Source organism: Leptonotus elevatus, chromosome 2 (assembly GCF_054856555.1).
Source record: "Leptonotus elevatus isolate MCC_2025b chromosome 2, RoL_Lele_1.0, whole genome shotgun sequence".
NCBI classification, from domain to species: Eukaryota; Metazoa; Chordata; class Actinopteri; order Syngnathiformes; family Syngnathidae; genus Leptonotus; species Leptonotus elevatus.
Window position 1 is genome coordinate 17,131,678 of NC_141240.1, and position 23,822 is coordinate 17,155,499.

Below are 23,822 nucleotides of genomic sequence, written 5' to 3' on the forward strand. Positions count from 1 at the left end.
CTGTATGCCATTTTATAATAATCCTTGTATATTGTGAGTTGGCCGTAGGGAATGAATGTATGAATACTATTGTATCTGTACTTCTACTTTAGTACTGATTCTGGATGATCATTGCTGCTGTTTTTTCAATTCAGTGCACAAACTAAAAGGTACCGACATCCAAAGATAAAGGAAAATAAGATATGTATTGGCAAGTACGTTATTTCTGTATGCATGCAAGAAGAGTTGTTGCAAGTTATTTTTCCCCCCCTGCCAAAAATAAATCAAAAGCTAACGTCCAAAAGATTCCAGCCGTCTTTGAACGCACCAAAGTGCAAACCTGCGAGAGAAGCGGCGATTGAATGGATTGCAGACGGCCATTTTAGACCTACCGTCAACACCGCGGATTCATCTGCTGCTTCCCCCCCCCCCCCTTTTTCTCGCTAGGTAAGACCTCCGCCCGACTGACGAGAGAAGTACAACGAGAACAAGAAGAAGGGCGCGTGTGTTCAAGTTTGTCGCGGCTGAACTCCAAGTCGGGATGCGCTTCCGAAGGAATAAACTCTTTGCATCCGCCGTCGTACTGGTCCTGGCGCTGGTGTGCGCGCTGGATGCGGCTAAAGGTAACTAAGCTGGGATTTCTATGCAATGTTTGCTCTGTGTGGAAATGTCGGGTGTTTTTGCTTTGTTGTGTTTTATGACGGTGATGATAACCGACGGCTCTCTCGAGTCGCCAGGCTCGTTGCTTAGCCGGTGAAGGTTACAGCAAGGAGGGATGCGTGCGGAGGAGGAACCTGTTCGGGGCTGGTCAGCTGCCCGAGTCGCAGCAAGTGCAAAAAGCGATGCTGGATCCAACGTACTCGCGCACGGCCTTTCTTCCGCACTAAAGCCACCACTTCTATCTCGCATTGCGTTTTCAAACGTCAGAGGCCGAATTTAATATTAATTAAGGCAACGGAACGACGCGTTTCTGTCTTCTGGTATCCGTTTATTTTTAGCGTTCGACTGCACCGCGTCGTCTTTTAGCTGCTTTAAATAAATAATGAGCTTGCTTCCCCCCCCCCCCCCCCATTTAAAACCTCATATTAGTTAGCTTAAAAAAAAAAAATACATCTACACAACAAGGATTAATTAGTTGTTCGTTTTGAGGTTTGAACTGAATAAAATAACATATTTAGGGTTGCTATTAGCAGGCCTCGTGCTGGCTACGCATTGCAGATCCATCCTGTGGAATTGTTGAGGACAAAAACAATTGGTTCCGGTCGTAGTGGCGTGAGAATTCCCTGATGAAGACAGAACGATGGTGGAGGGGGCTTCCAAGTCTGGATGTATTTGATGCAGGCGGTGCGCCTCCCACCTGCTGTCCCACGGCTCAGACACGATCACCCTGTTTGTGTGAAACCGTGGCTGTCAACCCACCCTGGGGGTTTTGGAAGTGGCTGCACATCAGCCTGTCATGGAGGCTGTGATCTTCTTGAGGTGAAGAAGAGGAAAAAGTACAATGTCAGACAGCAAGGCAGTGCTGTGTTGGTCTTGTTCTCCAAGGCGGCAGTGTGGCGTATGCATGCAGGTAATAATTGTAGAATTGATGAAAAGTCACAAAGACAATGTTGCCGTTGTGGCAAAGTTGCAGTAATACAACTCGTTTTTTGCACAGCAGAAAGAAAGAAAGAATAAATGTATTGTTTATCTTTCTCTACATGTTGTTGCCTCGTTGGTGTTAAAATATTTATTTAAAGATTTATATTGTGACGTTGATGCTATTTGCAAACCCGCTTATGGAGTTTAGCATGATATGTTAGCATTAAGCTAGCACGAGTAAGTGAGTGCCGGAGAAGCATACAAACACTACAATGAGAATTGTAACAATGTCATCTACAAAAACGTGACCGATATGATTGCAGGGTCCAGCATGCCACAGTAATGTAAACAAGACAAACAACAACCAGAACAATTGGTTATCAGTTCACCTCCAATCCAGGGCAGTTTTTGTGAGCTGCATCTGCTGGCTTCCCAGCTCTTAGCAGCCAAAGTCAAGTGTGAAATCACCATCTGGGTGAAGGCTTATGGTGTATCAGCCCAGCTTTGTGTTTTATCAGCACGGTGTTGCTTCTGATTCTGTTGCTCCAGCTACTGTGTTATCACCCCAGAAGCACACTCAGGTTGACCTCTGTCATGTTCAGGTCTTGGAGGGCAACGATGTGGTGCTTATTTACCTGCCTGAAAGTTTTGTCGTAGATGATCTCGCATTTTTTATTTTTTTTCATCCTGTCAATTCAACAGCAGTGGTATAGGAATTTACAAAGAAATTCAATTACTGCACAATGTCACAATGTATTCCCTCATGTATATGATCTTGCAAAAATATTTGACCTATATTTCTGTAGTGTATGAAAAATTTGTGCTTGAGGTTCTCCATAAGAGCGATTCAGCATCAAAGAAATTCATCACATTTCACACAACTTGCCCGCACTACTGTCTGTTTGAATTCCCCTTTTTTCCCTTGCTCCAGCATTACGATATTTAATTGATTATTGACATGTATGAAGCCATTCACAATTGTCTACACATTTATTACGATGCATTAAAAAAAAAAAACGTTTCCCCCAAAAAACGTGCGTGCGTTTAAAAGTTGATCATGTGGTAAAAACTGTCCTGGCTCAAAATGTTTTGATTTTGAGGCACCCTACCCTACATTAAACATTAACATTTAGGGATTTTGAACCGATACCCATAAACCAATAATTTGGAAAGTGTCGATAACCGATAAGCAAGCCGATAATTGTTTGCAAAATTAACTTGAATACAAATATACTTTTGAGTCCGACTATATGTCTAACATGTACAAATACATTGAGACATTGTGTAAAGCACCATGAAGCTGAATTTTATTGATATCTCTGCTTCAAAGACAACCACTCACTCATTTTGAGTTTGCCAAAACAACACAGTCATGTTTTAAGAATGCAACAATAAAATGCGAGGGTAACATTTTGGGGAGACAGTAGACACAGTAAAGAAAGCCCACACTGGCGACTGCCATGTTGCCATGATGCATCTTCTGTGAACACGAGGTTGCGCATTATGACATCACAAATATGCGACACTGCCATAGGAGAGGGGAAAGTTTGAGGAGTTGGGCACAACTTGAGCCACAAACACAACAGCATGGACCAACGTGGCATGTCTATTATCGGCAGATTTCTTTATTATCTGTATAATGTCAAATTGGTTGATAATTATCGGCCACCGATATTATCGTGCATCCCTATTTAAATTAGTTGGTTAACTTCAGAGTTTACCTACTGTGGTCGTGGTGTATAGATTTCATCCATGTATTTAAATAATGTTGTATGGAAAAGATCCCCGCCCCCCCCCCCCCCCTTTACTAATCCTTTTCCTGGTCGACATGTAAAGCACTCTCCACAGCCACTTAAACCGGAGGAGTACTTCCATTGATCCATTGCAGATTGCCCATCAGTCTCTTTTACAGCATTGTGCGAGGTCACCAAATTAATTGTATGGTTATCTGGCTGGTTTGCCTTTGTTCACAGCATTTCATCACATCACAATGAACACTGACTACGTTTACATGTCGTCAATATTTGGGTTAGGGTCAAAATTATGGTTTTGGAAAGATTCGGAATAACTCGTATATGTGTGACTAGACAAGTAACTCTGTACATGGTAATGTGATCAAGAAGCTCACTGTAGATTCTCGTGTTTGATGTTGAAGGTCGTGTTGCCATCTTATACATAAAAATGAAAATGTTAGTCATTTTAAGCAAATCACCTTCGATTAACGGGATTCAATTTGAGTGTCAGTGATTCCTTCCATATTGGAGTATTAACATTGTCAGTGGAGTAACAGAGATCACAAATGCTGACAAATCAAGCAACTGTATATTGTCTGGAAGCAATTTTGGGAAGATAAATGAGACCAGTAGATTATTTAATTATATGTTATTCCGGTAATTCTATAAAATGCCATTTCAAAAGAGTTTCTAAACAAATGGTAGCCATTACAAAATGTCTTGTGCCTGCATTGCCCCGATTATCTTTACTTGGCCTCCCAGAGGAGCTCTGTTTTTACAAGCTGACTGTTTTTTTTAAGGGTTTCTCTGTTGAACAAATGACTTCTTTTTTTTTTTTAAGGTCTGGAGTTGTGGGTCTGGATTTCGCTATAGCGTATCACAATGTGCCCTCTGTTCAAAGGACCACGACTCAAGTCCTTCAAGAATGTGTACATGAGATAATCCCCAGAAAGAGTCAAACTTTTGAAACCCTTCGTTTTTGGTAAATTGCCCAAGAGGTCCTTAAGAGATTGGTCATAAGAGAAGTGGTGACTTGGCTCTCATTGGTTCATTCTCAGGCTTAATGGAGTTAGTGACCCGTCAAGAATGAGTCATTGAGTTGTGAATATCTACACCAGATGACTCGGAAGTTGTTGTGCTGGTCCCTGCGGAAGCATTTACATTCATGTGAGACCTTTTATTGAGGTAAATGTGGTCATATTTGGATGTGAAAATGCAGGACAGAGGCTAACTTAAATATTTTGTTTCTTGGTGAATGTATTAAATGTTCATGACCACAGATGAGTATTGAATTGGAATATCTTAACTCTGACAGTACATATGTTAGAATTATGATGTTCATTGAAAAACAAAAGCTTTCATGTGGTGGCATGCCCACATTGAGCTATTATGGAGAAACAGGCAAGAGACCTTGTTACCTGCTCCGGCAGGTCGGTTAAAGCTCGAGACGTCTCACTTCTTCACTCTCGCTCTCAGTGGCCCTTTTGTGCCATTTGCACAGAGAAGCAATTGAGTTGCATTCAAGGTTCTGCATCTCCCAGACGCCCTCCAAGTTCCCCCCCTCCTCGGAGGAGCTCCACGGCCGCAGTGGGTGTACCCTATGTCGGGAGCTTGTAATTGCATGGAGGACAAACAAACCCTGTTGCCTGGTAGGCCAACTGAGAGGCGCCCCTATGTAGAGATTGGAGGTCCCTGAGGTCTTGAGGTTCCAGGCTGTTTAAATCCGCCTTGAACAGGTCACGCTCTGTTTTGGAGGCGACTCGTATCAACAAGCTCAGGAGGCTGTAAGGCCAGATGGACAAATAGAGAAGTGTGTTCAGACCGTGAGCAGATTGTTCCTTAATTATTCCTACGCTGTAGATTTAAGAGAGTCACTTGAGTTGAATCAATTTAGTCATGCAAAGTTGCATATGAATCACATCTTCACCTACTGTTTGGCAGCAGTTCTTGTTCATTTGGATGACCTCAGCACAACCTGCAGCTGACGTAAGAGGCACATTTGTGGTTGCCTTGAAATCTTGAAAACTGTCTACTGCTATTAATCGATGTTACACTTATATAAAACTTATTAACTCTTCACACACTTCAAACAAAATGTCATAAGATTCCTGTTTGTGTACTTTTAAGACCAGTTTTGTGGTGTCCATGGCACACTCTTCTTCTCTGATACACAATTACAGCCTTGGAGTTGGAGGCACTGATGAGCGATTTCTGCCTTGTGGTTAACATTGGTATTACATCTTTCAGCAACTGCAAACATTTTTTGTTATTAAAAAGGATTCAAATCCTCGCTAAGTGTGGGCACGGGCTGTCAATTGCCCATCTCTGTTTTTGTAGCATGCCTGCCACGTAAGTAACAACTGTTTAAACATTGTTCAATAGCACAAGGTCTTTACAGCAGTGGTAGAGGTGGTTGAGCTAATAAGCTCCATGAATAAAGCATAGCTTTTCACTGCCATGCCACACAGACATGACTCTTGCCTGCACCATCATTACACAACATCCTCTCAGAGGGTGCCAGGCATTATCTGACTGCCTGATCATCTGCTGCAGTCATGATGCTGCAACGTGGACAGCTGCTCGAGTATTTCTCAGGCTACCTCTGGGTGACTAGGAGGATGAGAACTGTCTGGCAGCGGTATATTTGGTTTGGTCTGTGGCAGTAATGAGTGTGCATAACACGTGCAGTGCTCGTTAAGCGTTTGAAAGAGACTGGAGTATTTTTGAGTCTCAGGTTTACCACAACCTGTTGTGGCTTTATGGTCTTTCAGCAAGTCTTTCATCATGGTTACTGGGTCAAACTCTTTCAGTTAGTCTTTCTTTAAAAAGACTTAAACAACCATTTAAAATACATTGTAATTGTGTTTCTAAATTTCCCTGTTGTGTGTTGGGGAGTGTGAGATTATATAATATGTTGCTTGTAAAGATTGGCCTTTGTTGTTGTTTTTAGATGCTTTTTGTCCTACTTGTAGTCTTTTTATGTTAAGGCCTAGATGCACCAATCCGACGTTGTGAAGTCGGATCGAGTTGGAATACATCGGGGGAGCGTTTCCAGCAAATTCGACATGTTGAATCAGCGTCGGGGGCATTTGATCGCTGTGATTGGCTGTTAGGTAGCTAATCAGCGTACAAGGCAAGAAGAGCAAGTGACAACGCGGATAAACAGTACTCAACTCAACTTTATGGCTTTTCAGGACAGCACACGTGAATATTAAAGTCCCCCATAAAGAGGATATGATTATATTTCAGCATGATTTCGGCTAGAAGATTTGCAAAGTCGTTTAAAAAGTCCTTATTGTATTTTGGAGGTAAATGACAGCACAGCACAGTGACAGTTTGGCCAACTTAAAAAAAGGTTGCTTCAAAGCTGTGATCTATGTGGTAAATAGACATGGTTTACATTAAAAAAAAAAAAAAAAGAAGAAGTTTTTTAAATAGTCGCCGTTCCTCCACCTCGGCCCGACGTCCTCGGAGCGTCCAAGTAAGCACAGCCAGCCAGGCGGTAGTAATGCAATCATAGCGGTGGGCTCACCAGCAACAGTCCAGGTCTCTATCAGGCAGGGGAAGTCCAAGTTGTTGGAAAGGAAAAACTCCCTCAAAATAAACGTTTTGTTTGTCAATGATCGCGCATTTAACAGCGCGATCCTTGTGGGAGCAGCAGGGGTGCATGGCCCTTTCATCTGGCGCTCTCGAGGAAGCTCCTTCAGAAGCTGGAGGTCGGCACAGCGTCCAAAACACGGAGGGCAGCACTGCCGAAGCTTTTCGGGTGAACCGACGATCGGTAGCTGCCAGGAGTCGACAAGGTCCAGGATACGCCACAACGGAGTTCATCCATGCCTTCGGGAACCAGAAATGGACGAAGCTTGCTCCAGCACCTGTTTTCGCTTCACCAGCTGGCCGCCGCGTTTACCCCGGCGCCGCTCTCAACACCGGTATGAGTGGTTTACATTTTTATATCCCGCCCCTGTAAAGAGTTTGCCGGTGGCCTTTTGGAATAATGACTACCGCCGCCGATGGTACGGAGGGGAATTACTTTTCGCAAATATTTTTTATTTACATAACTGCAAATAGATGATCAATTAAATACAATTATTAATAATCAGAAAATGAAAAAATAAGACAATCACTTTTTAATTTATTTTTTATTTTTTTGTCATTCAGGACTATTACGATTTTTAATCGATTTTAATCTAATAAACCCAGCAGATGTTTTTTTAAAGGTCTCATTTATTCAAAAATAATTCCTGTGCAAAATCTTCAGACAATAATAACGTTTACTGATTCAATGTTCAAGATGTTTGGCCTCAGAGTTTCGTTTTACTGCTACTTTTTCATGATGACCGAGGGATTTAGTTGAACACAACAAAGGCATTACACAGTGATATTGACCCACATCGGCAGTTGAATAAGTATCACTACAAATGGTTATGTTGAAGTGCTGCACAAATAAGATATTATATAGATCAAATCTGTAAGTGAAATAACACCCTAGTGGGGATAAGCGGTTTGGAGAATGAATAATACTGAGAAAAATATTCACTTCTCCTTTCTGCTGCTGGCTGACAGTTGACAAGCTGCCTTAAAGCTTCACCTCAAAAATGATATTTTGCACTGTGTATTCTTGACAACTTTATGAATCTTGGAGGTTAACTTTTGACACACTGTATAGGTGTCGCATCATGTTTCTCCAGCTGTGCTTTGTCACTGTTAAGTGCGTATGAGAGAGAGAGAGAGAGACTGAGAGCCTGTGGAGGACAGCGGCCCTGCAGTGACACCGCAGTGACACAGCAAAGTTTGCATGGTCATTGTCCGCCCTTCTACAAAATCAACTTGATCACATATTGCACCTGATGTGCATGGTCCAAAATCCATTATTCACCAGGCAGGGAGTGTTTGCTATAAGTTATTATTTGGTCAAATGCGACAGTGGCCACCTTTCTAATGCTCTGATAGATTGACTTGCAAGTCTCATGGCCTTGCCAGTGAATAAATGGACACATCTCGTTATCGGATTAAATGCCTTTCAGTTTATTTGCTATGTAACAGGATTGTGTAGCTGCTTATGTGTTGCTGGTTTATAAATGTTTCCAGTGTCACACCATTTCTACATCTCTCCTCACCTTTTGTTGTCTTTGTCTTTTACAATGTACACTTCACTTTTATAAAATCCACTGTTTTCCTTTGATGATGAGTAATGTCAACATGTATTGACATAACTAGATGTTTTTTTTTTTATCTGCTCCCCCCGGGATTTTGTAGACTGTTACATAGATGATAATCATGAAAACGTAAAAAGTCTCATCTGTAGCTTGTTTAATTCAAGTACATTGCAGGCATAGGAATTTGTTTCCAAATTAAGTTAAATTAGGAAAATTCCTGTCCATTCATCCATCTATCTTCTACCGCTTATCTGAGGTTGGGCCACGGGGTCAGCAGCTTTACAGGGAAGCCCAGACTTCCCTCTGCCCAGCCACTTCAACCAGATCTTCCAGCAGGATCCCAAGGCGTCCCCAGGCCAGCAGAGAGACATAGTCTCTTCAGCGTGTCCTGGGTCGTCCCCGGGGCCTCCCGCCGGTGGGACATGTCCGGAACACCTCTCCAGGGAGGCGTCCGAACCAGATGCCCAAGCCACCTCAATTGGCTCATCTCAACGTGGAGGAGCAGCGGCTCTACTCCGAGTCCGTCCCGTATTACCGAGCTTCTCACCCTAAATTCCTGTTTTCTCAGATTATTAACTCAGTACACAAAGAGTATTGTGTACATCTCAAAGCCCAAGTACTAATCTCATTCACCTTAATTCCTGCCCCCCCCCCAAAAAAAAACCCGACCCTGTTTGCAATTTACTCATTTCAGACAGATTTCAGTAAATCTTCCTTTGTATGAACTATGAAGTCTACATTTGTACCAATTAGGGCTGCCACAGACGATTATTTTGCTAGTCGACTAATCACCAACAGTAGTCGCGATTAGTTGACTAATCTGAACATATCTTCGCTGTCCTGTGAAACACATTTATGTCCATTTTTATGTTATTTTATTTTATTACGTTTTTGGGATGTCTGCATTCAGTTTCATCTCATAAATGTAAAAAGAAAAGAAGACAAAAATGAACATGTTTTCCACAAAACGACAATATGTAAATAGCAGCATATTGCACCAAAAAGCGGCATCATTAGTTTACATTTTGAATTCTTTAAAAGTATGTACAAATTAATAATGAAGACAATTAAGATTATAGTACATTGAACTTTGATTAGATTTTGCATCTTGTACCATAATTAAAATGTTAATAAATTGTTTCATAAAAGTTTTCTGACCTTAAGCGACATACATGCACATGAAGCGTTTTAGATGACCCTCTGTTCGATGAGTTTCTTGTGGAAAAATGCGTACCCTTTCTTCTTTTTTTCGTGATAGAGTTTTCTTGTACAATGCTATTTTCCACATCGGCAAAGGTGATTTTTGGCAAATGTTTGAGATAGTGTACAATATACTCTGCGATCCATCTTGCTTCTAGCGCTTAATATAAGGACCGGAAGTTGAGACACACAACGATCACTTAGCTTCCCGGTTTTGTGAAAAAGTTCGATTGGTCTATTGATTACGAACAGATCGGCGGGACCAGTACAATATGGGTTCTATTCTCGTGTTTGTAAATTAATTCTGCTTGCTAGCCAGGTTAATTTTTTCTTCTTGGTACACGGGGCTCTATTTTCTTGCCAAGCTCAAGTCTAGTACGACGCTCGGTCTAACTGTGCGCACTTTTGGCATTTTCTTGGTTGTGTGCAGTTAGAAACATGCATTTTCGCTTCCCAGCCAATGGAAGCAGCTCCTCTTATTTCCTTTCCAGTAGAACTTTTTATTGCCTACCTGGTATGGGTGACATTAAAGTATTTAACTCTTCTAAAACTTGAGAGTTGTGACTCTCAAAGGCCAAAACAGTGCAATATCCATGTGATTCCGACATTTATGAGAGAAGTGCAAAAATAGCTAAAATTAAATTAAAATAAGAAATAACATACATGCGGTATCTTTGAGAGACGTCATGGTATTAAGCCTATCTGAGGTAAGAACATCTTGGATGAATTAGAATTGCCATTAAGACATTATTTCCTGCTGTAAACCAAAGTATAGGCTGATGTGCAGCCAGATTTTTTTTTTTTACAATAAATAAATAAATATTTTAAATTAAACTAAAATCCAGATATCAGTGAAAGAATTCTAGTTGGACTTGTCACTTCATATGACGTATTTCTGGAGGGGGAAAAAAGAAAATAGATCAAATTTGACCTAAATAGAAAATGGAGAAGTCTAACATATATACACCATATGGTGTCCAAAAAGTTTTACAAAACCCGATATTCAATTATTTGAAAACTTATTATAATTAGCAGACACATTGTTCGAAATACAGAATAGTTGTTGTTTTAAATTTCCAATGGCTTACCTTGAGTAGAAACTGGCGCTGCAATATGGTCAACGGTTGAATCTGGTTGTTATTATTGCACACACTGGTGTTGTAAAATAGTGTAGTCTTCGTGGCAAATGTCAATGCTAGTCTGCATGCTACTTGGTACACTAGCTTGCTGCGGAGACCATAGAACGCTCACAAAAGAACATGTCTACGGTGTACATGTTTTTTCCCCCACCTATATTTTATATATTTATGGACTTGTCACTTAATAAAAGCTGTCGAGACGATGGACGGGCTGGATGTGGCCCAGATGTTCCATAAGTTGTTAAGGTCATACATTAAGGTGGCAAAAAAAATGAGCACCAAACAGCCTCTGGTGCTCATTTGAGAATCACACCACCATTTTTATGTGCATCCTGTGTATAAGGAACAGTAAGAGATCTCATTTTGTGGCTGCTGTGAAGTGGGCATTTGGAGACCGGCTTCAACCTCCAATCCTGCATTACTGGGTAGAAGTTGAATTTGATTTTGTTGTTTCATACTCTCCTGCGTTAAAATGTTTTATTCCAGATTTCCTTTAATCGTCTAGCCTTGAGTTGTTTCGTCTCATTCTTGTCCTTGAGGAATTAATGTAATCTGGAAAAAGGCTTGTCTTGACTCCAGAGCACATGTTTGATTGACTGTTGCATGACCTTATAAGTACTGTACTTCTCAGCACTTTGTTCCAAAAGCAGCTATTCAGGTGGCTCTCAAGTACGTTGCTGTGCATATATATATTTTTAAAAGATAATTAAGGATTTTGTGTTTACTGACGTGATGTATCTTAAATTCAAAAAAACAAAAATTAGAAAGCCATAACTGGATAAACTGGATAACAATTTTGCATAAGGGCTACTGTGTCTTGTAAAATTCAGTGCTGGATAGAGTTAAACTCTCAATACTGGTTGACAATTAGCAATGTGAGGCCCATATGTGACCTAGCTAATTGTATCTGGGACTCTATAAAGGCTAAAGAAGATTAATGTTGTAGTTTGTCCCCACAATCTGTCTAAATACATCCACTTCCCTTCAAGACACATTATGCTGCAGATTAATCAATTTCTTGACCTTAAGCTTGCTCCTGCTCATTGCTGCACTTGCAAGATAATGTTTACTCTGTTAAACACAAGTTCAGAGGGTGTGATAATTGTTGTTGTTGTTTTAATTTTAATTTTATTTTTTAAACAGTCAGCCTTCACAATTATTTTTTCATCTTAAGTTAACACAGCATATTAAATTGTCTTGGTATTTTCACTGTGTGATTCTCATTAGTTGAGGTGCCTGCATCATTCCAGCCCTGTGCTAGTAGCACCTAATTAATTTTCAACGATTGGGACCAGAAATTATGTAATAGCAAACACAGTATTGTGTACTTGCAACCAATTACCATTTCCTGGAAGTCAGATTTGCCATTCAATTGACATTTAATGTTGTATAAAAGTATACCTGTTTGTCTGGGTTATTTGAACGTTTACGTATTTATGAGAATTTTATGTTGTTGAGTATCTTTAATAAATGACAATTTGTGATGCTTTCTTATGCATGAAATAGTTGTCTCAGTAATTATCAAACAAGGAGCAAATGTTAGCTGTCAGGTAGCAAAAATTAATTGGCATACAAAATATTGTTTTTATTTTGAGATTACAGCAAATTGCAATTGTACATTAACAAAGCATCTTTTGATTTAGAAGATAAATGTTTTCCTTAAGTTGAAAAAAGAGCTAACATTTTAACATTGCCAATTTTTTATTTTATGTAATGTATATTGATAACAGTTAACTAGATGGATTATTACATAACCAGAACAGTTTTCCACAGTACATGAGGGCCACTGCCTTTACGCCTAGTTGTCATTGTTGTTGGGGTTACCAACTTGGAATCAAGTGGCTTACAGTATATTGATAATTAACCATACCTCTTAAACCAGGAAAATAAACCGACAGTCATTTAACACAACACAAGACAAGAGTTTGTAAGCTTTATAAATAGGTCTTGCATGCACAAAGAGATTATGTAATGCTTGCAGTATTTAGCATCAAAATAGCATACTACCTCAACAAAAGATGGCCGATAAATCCTTAGACATGCTTGTGTACAAAAAGTCTTCCCTCTCCTGTCCTTATGCGCTGTCATGCACAGTTAGCATCATATCGTTTGATCGGTGGCATAGCGGCGGCATCATCTCGTGTCTCTCCACATTGGATGTGAGAGAGCTGTCAGTGTTCTTTTAGCCAACCCAAATGTGCCACTCACTGTAGCTTTTTCTGCAGCTGCCAGCTACCAGCTACAATAGCCTTGTACACGCCGCTCACTGTTAATGGTCCAACCACTGTTGCACACCAGAACTTCACAGAGAGCAGTTATCATTCCAGTCGAAACTGGAATGTGATGAGTCATTGGGAAATTATGTCTTGTTTTGCATTTCATGTTTAGAGGCACCAAAAATAATGAGGACAAAATCCTTGATATCATCGAGTATATTGCAGCCCGGCCCAGTGGGAATTACTCACGCCGAGCTTGTTACTAGTACATAGTAGAAATTTAATTGACGTTTTTTTTTCACCCTAGCATTGAAAATGTTTTTTATGAGTTTTAATAGACCCTAATGCTGTGCTTTTTCTGTTTGCCACAGTAAATAAGCACAAGCCATGGATCGAGACGACTTACCATGGTATCGTGACAGAGAACGATGACAAAGTGCTGCTGGACCCCCCTTTAATTGCACTGGACAAGGATGCACCTCTACGCTACGCAGGTGAGGAAGAGGGGCTTAATGCTGATACTGTTTTTAAAACTGGATTTACAATTTGTAAGGAATGATTATGTTGAACAAATAGCTAAATTAGTCATGGTCTTTCCATCTGGTGTGAAAATGTGTAACCCTTATGGCAGTTGCATGGCTGCCGACCATTTCCTCCAAATCCGAACCTATTTGATATTCAGAATAGATCAAAATAACCTTTCATGTTTAATGAAAGGGTATATGGGGGGAATTAATCACATTGGAGGTGACTCTGGCTGAGGGTTCAAAGCACCACAGCCCTGGAAATGATTTCCCACCGTTTCACATCACATGAGAGTGTTGGGATCTTTTGTCTGCGACTCCCTTCCCACTCAGTGCACTCTCACCACTTGATCCGACCCATTTTTATCTCAGATTACCTTGTGTGATTTAGCAAGGGAGATACTTCCAACCACGTGCCCGTCAGAGCTGACTTCTTTACAAAGTCAGCTTAATTGTAATGATTCCAGGAGCAAATGTAAGTACAAATGTTTGCAACCATTTGACAGTTGCTGTGAATATGAAGTCCAAACACCCTCGTTACAATCCTAGGTGATGGTAAAATTCAGAGCAATTATGTCAGAACCTTCACAGAGAAAATGCTCGGTGCATTGTGAGCAGGCGCGTTGTCATGGTGAAACAGCAGTCCTGCCACAAACCTTGCCTTCTCTTTGAAGACGTGCTGGTTGATCATCTGGCCCACACTGACGTTTATAGTTTGGGTTTGAAATGTATCTTTTGTCCTGTAACGTTTCTGACACGCCTCATGTGTGAGTGGCAGCATCATGCTTTGCGTCTGCTGCTGAAACTTGACCCTTAAACAAAATTACAAACAGTTCCAAAGTTACCTAAAATAGAAAACATGGAAAAGATCTGAAATAATTTGTATTGGACTTGAGGGGGCTTTTTGCATTCCAAAAACATTTTGTGTGTTGACTTTATACTTCATATACTATTTGTATATCAATTGCATATCTTTCACATCAATAAACTGAATAGAATTTGATGCCTGCACTCTTGCCAGTCATGTGCGTAAACGGCATGTCCATGTGAAGTATCTCCCTGTGGCCAAAGCTGGCAGCCTGGCTTCACGTGGCAGCAGGGATGACTGACTGTCGTGCCAGCCGCCTTCTAGTCAGTCCATCTGTGCCAAAGAATACAGTTAACTGTAAAGGCCAGTGAAGCCCAATCACTGGCTCTCAAATCAGAAAGTTAAAGATCTCATCTCACTTATTACTCAGCGCTCGCCCTAAAACTAGTCTGCCTTTCAGTGTGTCCATCCATATCTGTATAACGACTTGATTTGAGGCTAATGGAGCACGGCTTTTGTGCAGGCTGGAACATGAGTTTTGTGTTCAAGGGTGACTATCTTACAACAGCAAGAGGAAATATTTTTTACTTGATTATGTTTTGTTTTGTAGGATGCCAATTGAAATGAGAAAAACTGTTCCTGCAGCACATTTAGCAGGTGAATGTTCTGTTCAGGGTTACATTTTGTATACACGAGAGTTAGCAGTCTTTTGTGATGGCTGATCCAGGCTGTGGTACTGAGGAATTCATGAAGTCTTTGTGTGCTGCTCATTAGAGCCGCGGTGAACACTGAGGCCCACAACTCGGACTGCATGACTGCACATGGTCAGCAGCTAATGTGACACCCACTCCGGATTGTTGTATTCAAGCAAAACAGAGATGACAAGGCCAGCAGAGGCCCTAATGTAGCATTAAAGCATTAATTGTCCTTTATAGCATTTTTATAGTCAAGATTGACACGGTGGGTGTTTTGAACTCTTATTATCTTTCTGTTGTTGGTGCAGTTTTGTACTATGAAGATACATTCGTTCATTAAATTACTGTATTAATAATAAATAATCCACATGGCGGCACGGTAGATGACTGGTTAGCACTTCGGCCTTCCTGGGTGGAGTTTGCATGTTCTCCACGTGCCTGTGTGGGTTTTCTCCGTGTACTCCGGTTTCCTCCCACTTTCCAAAAACATGCATGACAGGTTAATTAAATACTCTAAATTGCCCCTAGGTGTGATTGTGAGTGGTTGTTCGTCTGTGTGTGCCCTGGATTGGCTGGCAACCGGTTCAGGGTATACCCCGCCAGCTGGGATAGGCTCCAGCATCCTCGCGACCCTTGTAACTTGAGAGGAATAAGCGGTTAAGAAAATGGATGGTTGGGTAAAACCTTTCTGTTCAATTCATCTCTGACTTTTCTCACGTTTACACATGGGTGCTGCCAGATGTCGTAGCAACAGTCATTGCTGCCAATTCGTGAGACTGTGAGGAAACACTGTATGTCAAGATGTTCTGTCACCTGACTATTTTTAAATAATTTGATTATTTCCTTATCTGAGCTATCTGAGCTTTTAAACATGAAATGAATCAACATGTAAGTTCCCTCCTGTCTTCTGTTGTCTCTTTTGCTTCTAACTCTTCTTTAACTGACCCCGGTTTATCTTCTCTCCCCTCCCTGTAGAGAATTTTGAGGTGACCCTCACTGAAGAAGGTGATCATAGGCTCTTTCTTCTGCTTTGTGCTTATCGTTACTATTAACCCACTAACACAAAATGGCATCTGCACATTCACACAGAAATGCCCGTCATGCTCCGTATCTACCCTTTTGGTTTTTGTCAACTTTTTTGTTTTTATTCCCCCTTCACTGTACTTGTAGAATAATTAAGAGTTTTGCAAGCTGGATGAACAGTATGATGTGGGGCTTACTAAATTAGAAATATCTGTGCATGAGGCATCCATCGCAGTTTGCAGACCCTAACAGTTTTTCAGCTATCACCAGGAAACAGAAGGCTGCTTCAAAGCAGTTCTTCACTCAATTGATTTTTTTTTTTTAATCTATAATTATGGATATTAGTTGAGGCACAGTTTTAGTAATGCCTCAATGTGAACTATCTGATGTTGACATTTTTTTCTAATTCTTAACTCTTCAAATGAAAGCTGCTGAGATTGTTAACCAATGCAAACTCTCTGCTGTTAATGCATCTTCGCCCGAGTGGATTTTCTTTTTATCCTCCACCACTAATATATCCCATTGGCATGGCTGCAGTTGTCATTTGATATGGATGTCAAGCAAGTTGATATTTCTAACCCCAGTTCTTATCCAATAATTTACATTTAAATGTCTTTGCTGTGCATTTAATTGGGAATCAATTGCACACAATAGCTTTGCAAAGAAGGCTTTGATTTCATGTTTAAAAAGACAGCAGTGTGGTGACACTTATATGAGTTTTAATACTCTGAAGATCCCCACCACTCTTTTTCTTTCTTTCTTTTTTTAAACCTTTGTTCTGCACATTTTCCTCACAAATACCTTGTAACTTTATTCATTACAGAGAGAAATTGGTCACCACTTACAGTACACTGCTCTATAATGTTCTTATTTTGGGGTTTGGGTTTCTTGTCTACGATTATACTTCTGTGAAATGCTTGTCCACATCTTTTTGGTTTCTGCCTGCATGACTGAATGCTGACAGTTTTTAAATGGCTTGGAAAAGACGTGCCTTCTTCTGTATATTATTGAATGTCCCTCACCCCCACCCAACTCCCCTCCCAAAATGCTCACCCAACTATAAAAGTGCTTTTGGGCTTCCTCCACAGACACCACCCACCCAAAACGTCAATTTCCCGGCTCCTAAAATCTGTGGCTGATCATTTTTTTGCCTTAATTTCTTAATTTTGCTGTAAATAATTATTTTTGAAACTGAAGACATTTCACTACGTTTTAAAGCAATGTCCTTTGTTTTTGTTTGTTTGATCAGGTGAGATTTGCGGCTTCAGAATCCACGGGCAGAATGTCCCCTTCGAAGCTGTGGTCCTGGACAAGTCCAGTGGCGAGGGAATCATCCGGGCAAAGGACAAGTTAGACTGCGAGCTGCAGAAGGAGCACACCTTCACCATCCAAGCATATGACTGTGGAGAAGGACCTGATGGTGCCAACATGAAGAAATCACACAAGTCAGTTTGAGTAGTTTGCGTCTAGTCCTGAATTGGTCCACCAATTGTATCATGAAGACTGAACATTTCCATTTTCCTTTCATTTACCTCTTTGCATTACCCCCCATTGAGTCATCTGGATCTTGCAAAGTTTTGCAGCTGAAGGATATTAACTTGAGTTTGTCTTTGTCAGGGCCACTGTCCACATACAGGTGAACGACCTCAACGAGTATTCGCCCGTGTTCAAAGAGAAGTCCTACAAAGCCACCGTCATCGAGGGAAAGAAATATGACAGCATCTTGAAGGTGGAGGCGGTGGACGCAGACTGCTCTTTCCAGTTCAGTCAAATCTGCAACTATGAAATTGTTACCCCAGATGTGCCCTTCACCATTGACAAAGATGGTAAGGACTCCGGTCATTGAACTTCACAGCCCCTGTGAGATTAAGAGCCATTATTTGCATCGCGCTCGGCACATTGATTTTTGCAATCAATTGGGCCCGCTGGACGGGTCATTTAGAATGCACACATCTTGTTTCTTTGTGAGACAAAGGCAAGGAAATATCATCCAAACTGGTCTACTCTTCAAGCTGGACCATAGTTTTGCCAATGTAATTCAGTGTTTTGTTTTTTATTCTATTTTAGCTGTCTATGAACTATTACAACTCGCCGTTGAAGTGAAACGTTACATTATCCTTCCATGTGTGTTTTCTATTAATGGTGCTGTAACTACTGCTTATCAGCATACAAGTTTAAAAAATGACCCAGTAGTTTGAGTCATCTTATCTCACTGCAGCGTTGGCATTAAACAAACAGTAACTGACACCCAAGCAATTTCTTGTTTCAATCAGGCTTCATCAAGAACACGGAGAAACTCAACTACGGCAGAGAGCACATGTACAAGCTGACTGTGACCGCTTATGACTGTGGAAAGAACCGCGCCTCTGAGGACGTTCTCATAAAAATCAGTGTCAAGCCAACTTGCAAACCCAGCTGGCAAGGTAGCAACACGCTCATCTCCTTGCTACTGTGTACCTGAGTAAGAAGAGCCTCATGTCTACAGTTATTGCCAGAAGGCTTAATCTATATTGGCCTTGAAAGGAATTGTTTCATTTACATAATTTGTATTGACAAGCTAGTATCAACTTCCACGCCTTATTATCGCTGCGTTGAAGGACATTTTTGTCATACTCCCCTGATTTCTTGTCCTCAGGCTTCAATAAGAGGATTGAATATGAGCCTGGCACAGGCAGCCTGGCTCTGTTCCCCAGCATGCACCTGGAGACCTGTGACGAGCCAATTACGTCAATCAGAGCCACAATTGAACTTGAAACCAACCATATTGGAAAGGGCTGTGACCGAGACACCTACTCTGAGAAGTCCCTGCACAAGTTGTGTGGTAAGGAACATCATTTTGGAGTAGTGGGAGTCCATTGAAAATTATTCTGGTGACTAATTGAGAAAAAATTATAAATTAGGGGCCAGCTCCGGTGCAACTGAGCTGCTGCCAGCACCCAGCAACTCTGCCAACTGGACTGTAGGACTTCCCACCGATAATGGGCACGACAGCGACCAGGTGTTTGAGTTCAATGGCACCCAGGCCATCAAGGTCCCGGACAGCTTGGTGAGCACCAGCCTGAAGGAGCCCTTCACCATATCTGTGTGGATGAGACATGGCCCCGGTGCCCACGAGAAGGAGACCATCCTCTGCAACTCTGACAAGACAGGTAACTCCACATAAAGGTTTGATGGCATTTCAAAACGTCTCTGGTTCATTTTATAATCCTAAATGTTTGCACAAATAAAATCTCATCCCCAATAGGCATGAGGTCGTCTTTACAGTTGAGTAAATTAACTAGCCTAGACACCATTTGATGGGAGGCGGTATGTGTTTTCATCGTTTCCTCCATTATGGTCTCAAAAAATTGTGTCCTTCCAGGCTCTCTAATCCATGTTTTTGTACTCAGCTGGCTGCCTTTTATCTTTTTTTTTCTCACCCCTGCCAATTTTTGCTCACTTTTCCATTTTAGTCTCTAGTTGTTAATTTGAAGCTCACGCTGGATCTTATTGACTGTAAAGTCTCAGAAATGTGTTGATGGTTCATCAACCTCCTTTCTCCATCTTATGTAACAAGGATTACATCAGTGCCGTTTTGCACTGGACAGAAAGAATCTGTACTGCCTGTGATCATGCCACCGTTATGACCCATCCACCATCATATGGGGTCATAATTTTAATGAGCTGTTACCACTTTTGTTAAATTGGATATTTGCTGATGTGATATACAGTTTATTAGTGACCATTGATGCCTTTAAATGAACATAGCTTGTTATTTTGCTGCAGTATGTATCAGTTTCTGTCAAATGTTGAATTTATAATGATAAAGTGACAAGTGTTGAGATTTATTCCATACATGTTTTAAATAGTGCTGTCAAAGTTAAAGCATTAATTAATCACAAAAAATTATCGCATTAATGCTGGTTTAACGCAGATTAATCACGCTATTAATTTGACTGCTGATGATCCTCTAGCTGACAGCGGATGGTTACGTTAAAGATAGCACAGGTTGTGTTTCAGCATTAAACATAACCACACATGCATTTAATAAATGTTTATGTATGAATATTTGTTCATGTCAATCTATTGGGGTCAATTTTTTCCATTTTAAATTATGCAAGTAATTAACTGATTAGAAAAAGAGGATGAGTGTGTGCAGTGGACAACATCTTTTTTTAACATTAAATGTCGAAAATATTAAGGTGCTCTTTAAATTTGGCGGGCATTTTTTTTGGGATGAAAATACCTTTTTAACTCATTCACTGCTATTGACGTCTATAAACGTAAACAAATCATTTTAACTATTTCTATTAGTTTAAAAATGTTTCCCCACTTTTAAAAAGAGTATGAAAACCTAGACATTTTTTTAATTATTATTATTATTATTTTTTTTAAAGATTATTAAAAATTAGGGGCGTCAGGCGATCGCATGACTTCAATAGTTAACTAACGATTAATTACAAATTTTCAAATCTGTTCTAAATGTACAATAAAAACTATTCTAGGTTTTCATACTCTTGTTAACAAAAGTGGGGAAAAATGTTAAACTAATAGAAATAGTTCAAATTAATTTTTGACGTCTATAGCCGTCAATGGCAGTGAATGAGTTAATTATGCGATTAATCGTGATTAATCAAAATTCTAAAATGTGATTCATCTGATTTAAAAATGTCATCGTTTGACAGCTCTAGTTTTAAATTCATCTTGTAATGTCTACTCATATCCCCCCTACAGACATGAACAGGCACCACTATTCGCTCTACGTCCACAACTGCAGGCTGATCCTTCTCCTCCGTCAAGATCCGTCAGAGGCGGAGAACTACAAACCAGCCGAGTTCCACTGGAAACTTGACCAGGTGGGCTACTGTTGCCAGATTAACTCAAGCTGTTTATTTTTCCCCAAAACTGTTTTTATACGCACTGTGTTCTCTGCAGGTGTGTGACAAAGAGTGGCATCACTATGTGATGAATGTGGAGTTCCCCACGGTGTCGCTGTTTGTGGATGGGGCGACCTTTGAACCTTTCCTGGTCACAGAGGACTACCCACTGCATGCCTCTAGGATTGAGACTCAGCTCACCATTGGTGCTTGCTGGCAAGGTAGGAAGTGTAAACTTTGCCATGCAATAAAACGAAGGAACATCAGATTGCTTGCAATGCAAATGTTGAGATTACTCTGTGGAATCTGTTATTCATATTGACTCATCTAATGTTTGCAATCTATTAATACCCTCAAAGATTCTCTTGTGATGCAGCGTAAGCTCCAGTGTAGAGCGAATCCCTCTAGCAGATCCTCAACCTTCCTCCCTGTCTCTCCCGTCTCTTTTTCCTGTCCTCTACAGAACATTCGGGACATGACAATGACACTGAGACAGTCTCTGAGTCTTCCTCAGGTTGCCCAAAATGTTTCCCTTCTCAGATACTTTTATGTGTCCATCATGTCGCACCACGCTTACTGCATCCTCATGCCACTTCGACTAGAATGCTTCCTAAACATTCTAGTTGCTGAGACATTTATTTTCACATTTTGTTTTCAAGCATGTTGCCATGTGGACAAGGCCACGACTTATTGCTGTCTGTATCATTTTTACATCATCCTCATACACTAAACCTTATACAAAAGATTAACTGGGATCGACATGGGATAAGCACAAAACGCACTGCTCAGTGCAGCCTCGTCTTTCATAGCATGACATTGACAGCGGAAATGGATGTTAATCCGGGTCAGATAACAGTGATACATGCTTACGTAGAGGCAGTAGATTGATACACTGGTCTACTTCATCTCATAAAGATTGATACACACACCTGTCTGGAAAATATCAGTCTCCCAGGATGCATCTTTAAATGTTTTGATCATTTCATCTTTACGTTTGTTCGTTCTGTACTGCAGTAAACCAGCAGTACAACTAACGGGACATTGCATGTGTATATGTATAAAATCACCCATTATTTTGTTGTCTGAGCGAGCCTCATTTGGGCACGCAAATTAACTTGCATGAACTTCAGACTGCATTTGTACCTTGACCCTGCATGTACCAATATTCTGGCCGAAAAAGTGAAAAATGATTAATTCCTCACTGTCTGTGTTTCTTTGTTTTATCTTTGTCATCACTGTGATGACGTACACAGGCGGAAATGCACGAATGGCCCAGTTTTTCCATGGAAACCTTGCAGGGCTGATGATTCGTTCAGGCAAGTTGGAGAACAAGAAGGTGATTGACTGCTTGTACACTTGTAAGGAGGGCCTTGATGTGCAGCTGCCTGAGGAGGTCGCTTCCACGGTCAAGGTGAGCAGAGCAGAGCAAACCACACAATCCTACCTTGGCTCATCTTAACTAATCTTGTGCATCTGTCTTGACATGTCTGTAGTAGCTCAAATACCATCTTGTTTACTCTTCCAGGTGGAGTTTAACCCCAACCAGTCCTCTCTGACTGTCGAGGGAGACGATATTGACGCTTTTGACAAGGTCATGCAGCACATCTCCTACTTGAACTCCCGCCAGTTCCCAACACCCGGCATCAGACACCTTCGCATCTCCACTACTGTCAAGTGAGCAGCAGCTACAAACACTGGAGCCATTGTTAGATTCTTCGCTGTCATTGTTACAGAAGTGATTTTCTGGTTTTAAGTTAGAGGGAGGATTGTTGAGGTGAAACCGAGGACAAGTGTGTAACCACAACAAAGAGAATTGACTAATTGTTTCGTGGTTAGAAAACAACGGCACTGCTGATTTAGTGCTGCATTAAACAGGCTTTCACATATGCACACACTCAATGAGAAATACAGTAACTTTTTGTATTTACCATCATTCTAAATGATCTCAGCCAAATTTCTGTTATTTATTGTTCATTTTTTTGCAGATCAAAAATAATTTGCCCTCGCTATAGAAATGTACAAACCAAAACATAAAGTATAATCCCTTGTCTTGTTATCCTTACTATAAACATATACAAACCAAAACATAAAGTATAATCCCTTGTCTTGTTATCCTTACTATAAACATATACAAACCAAAACATAAAGTATAAACCCTTGTTGTCAATAGGTATTAAAGATTTTGTCTTGCCTCTCACTGAAATTCACTCACAGGGATACTAACAAGCACTTACTGTATCCCTCTAGATGCTTCAACGAGGAGTCCTGCGTGACCATGCTGGATGCCGAAGGTTACGTGATGGTGCTGCAGCCCGAGGAGCCCAAGATCAGCTTGAGTGGCATCGACCACTTTGCCCGCAGTGCTGCCGAATTTGAGAGCCAAGAAGGCGTGACACTTTTCCCCGAGCTGCGCATTGTTAGCACCATCACCCGTGAGGTGGAGGCGGACACGGAGCCCGAAGCCACAGAGGGAGCGGACGATGACCCCACAGGTGGGAGAAATGCACACTGGAATTCAACATTAGCTTTTTATAGTCCCGCACTCCCCTTTTTGGTGTTGGGTTTTATTTCTCTCCTAAATGGCATCATGCGCATTGAGTCATGTGATACCTGAAGCAGTACAAGACTGTGATAAAGAGGCAAATACACTGCTAATAGACGGGTTCAATCACAGCGTGGTGGATGGATTATGCCATGTAGCCAAAGGGATTGGACAGAGTGAGTGACAGCTAAATTGTTTACTCCTTGATGGGAGGGGCCAATGGAAGCTCACCATCTGTTAGCTTTGTACTGTACACAAGCTGAGATCAGGAGACAATATATTTGCACAGTGGGTGAAACAGAAACTGGAAAGTTTCATGTGCTGCTAATTAAGCATTGCACAAGCATCCATGACTTCACTTAATTGT

The 23,822-nt window shown here is 40.9% G+C and overlaps 1 protein-coding gene across 4 annotated transcripts in view; it reads left to right on the top strand.

Moving 5' to 3' along the window:
- Positions 1 to 399: 399 nt before the first annotated feature.
- The window catches only part of clstn1 (calsyntenin 1), a 31,016-nt gene continuing 7,593 nt past the window's right edge, over positions 400 to 23,822 (top strand). Inside the window, exons 1-14 of one of the 4 annotated variants that reach the window (XM_086067042.1) lie at positions 400 to 602; positions 13,379 to 13,501; positions 16,010 to 16,039; positions 17,307 to 17,502; positions 17,675 to 17,883; positions 18,331 to 18,480; positions 18,693 to 18,878; positions 18,958 to 19,206; positions 20,771 to 20,892; positions 20,972 to 21,134; positions 21,377 to 21,427; positions 22,167 to 22,324; positions 22,439 to 22,587; positions 23,161 to 23,405. In XM_086067042.1, the coding sequence (XP_085923168.1) occupies positions 521 to 602; positions 13,379 to 13,501; positions 16,010 to 16,039; positions 17,307 to 17,502; positions 17,675 to 17,883; positions 18,331 to 18,480; positions 18,693 to 18,878; positions 18,958 to 19,206; positions 20,771 to 20,892; positions 20,972 to 21,134; positions 21,377 to 21,427; positions 22,167 to 22,324; positions 22,439 to 22,587; positions 23,161 to 23,405 (2,113 nt within the window). In that variant the 5' untranslated portion in view covers positions 400 to 520. The remainder of the gene's footprint in view (positions 603 to 13,378; positions 13,502 to 16,009; positions 16,040 to 17,306; positions 17,503 to 17,674; positions 17,884 to 18,330; positions 18,481 to 18,692; positions 18,879 to 18,957; positions 19,207 to 20,770; positions 20,893 to 20,971; positions 21,135 to 21,376; positions 21,428 to 22,166; positions 22,325 to 22,438; positions 22,588 to 23,160; positions 23,406 to 23,822) is intronic. The other 3 variants (XM_086067044.1, XM_086067043.1, XM_086067045.1) reach the window with 3 other exon arrangements.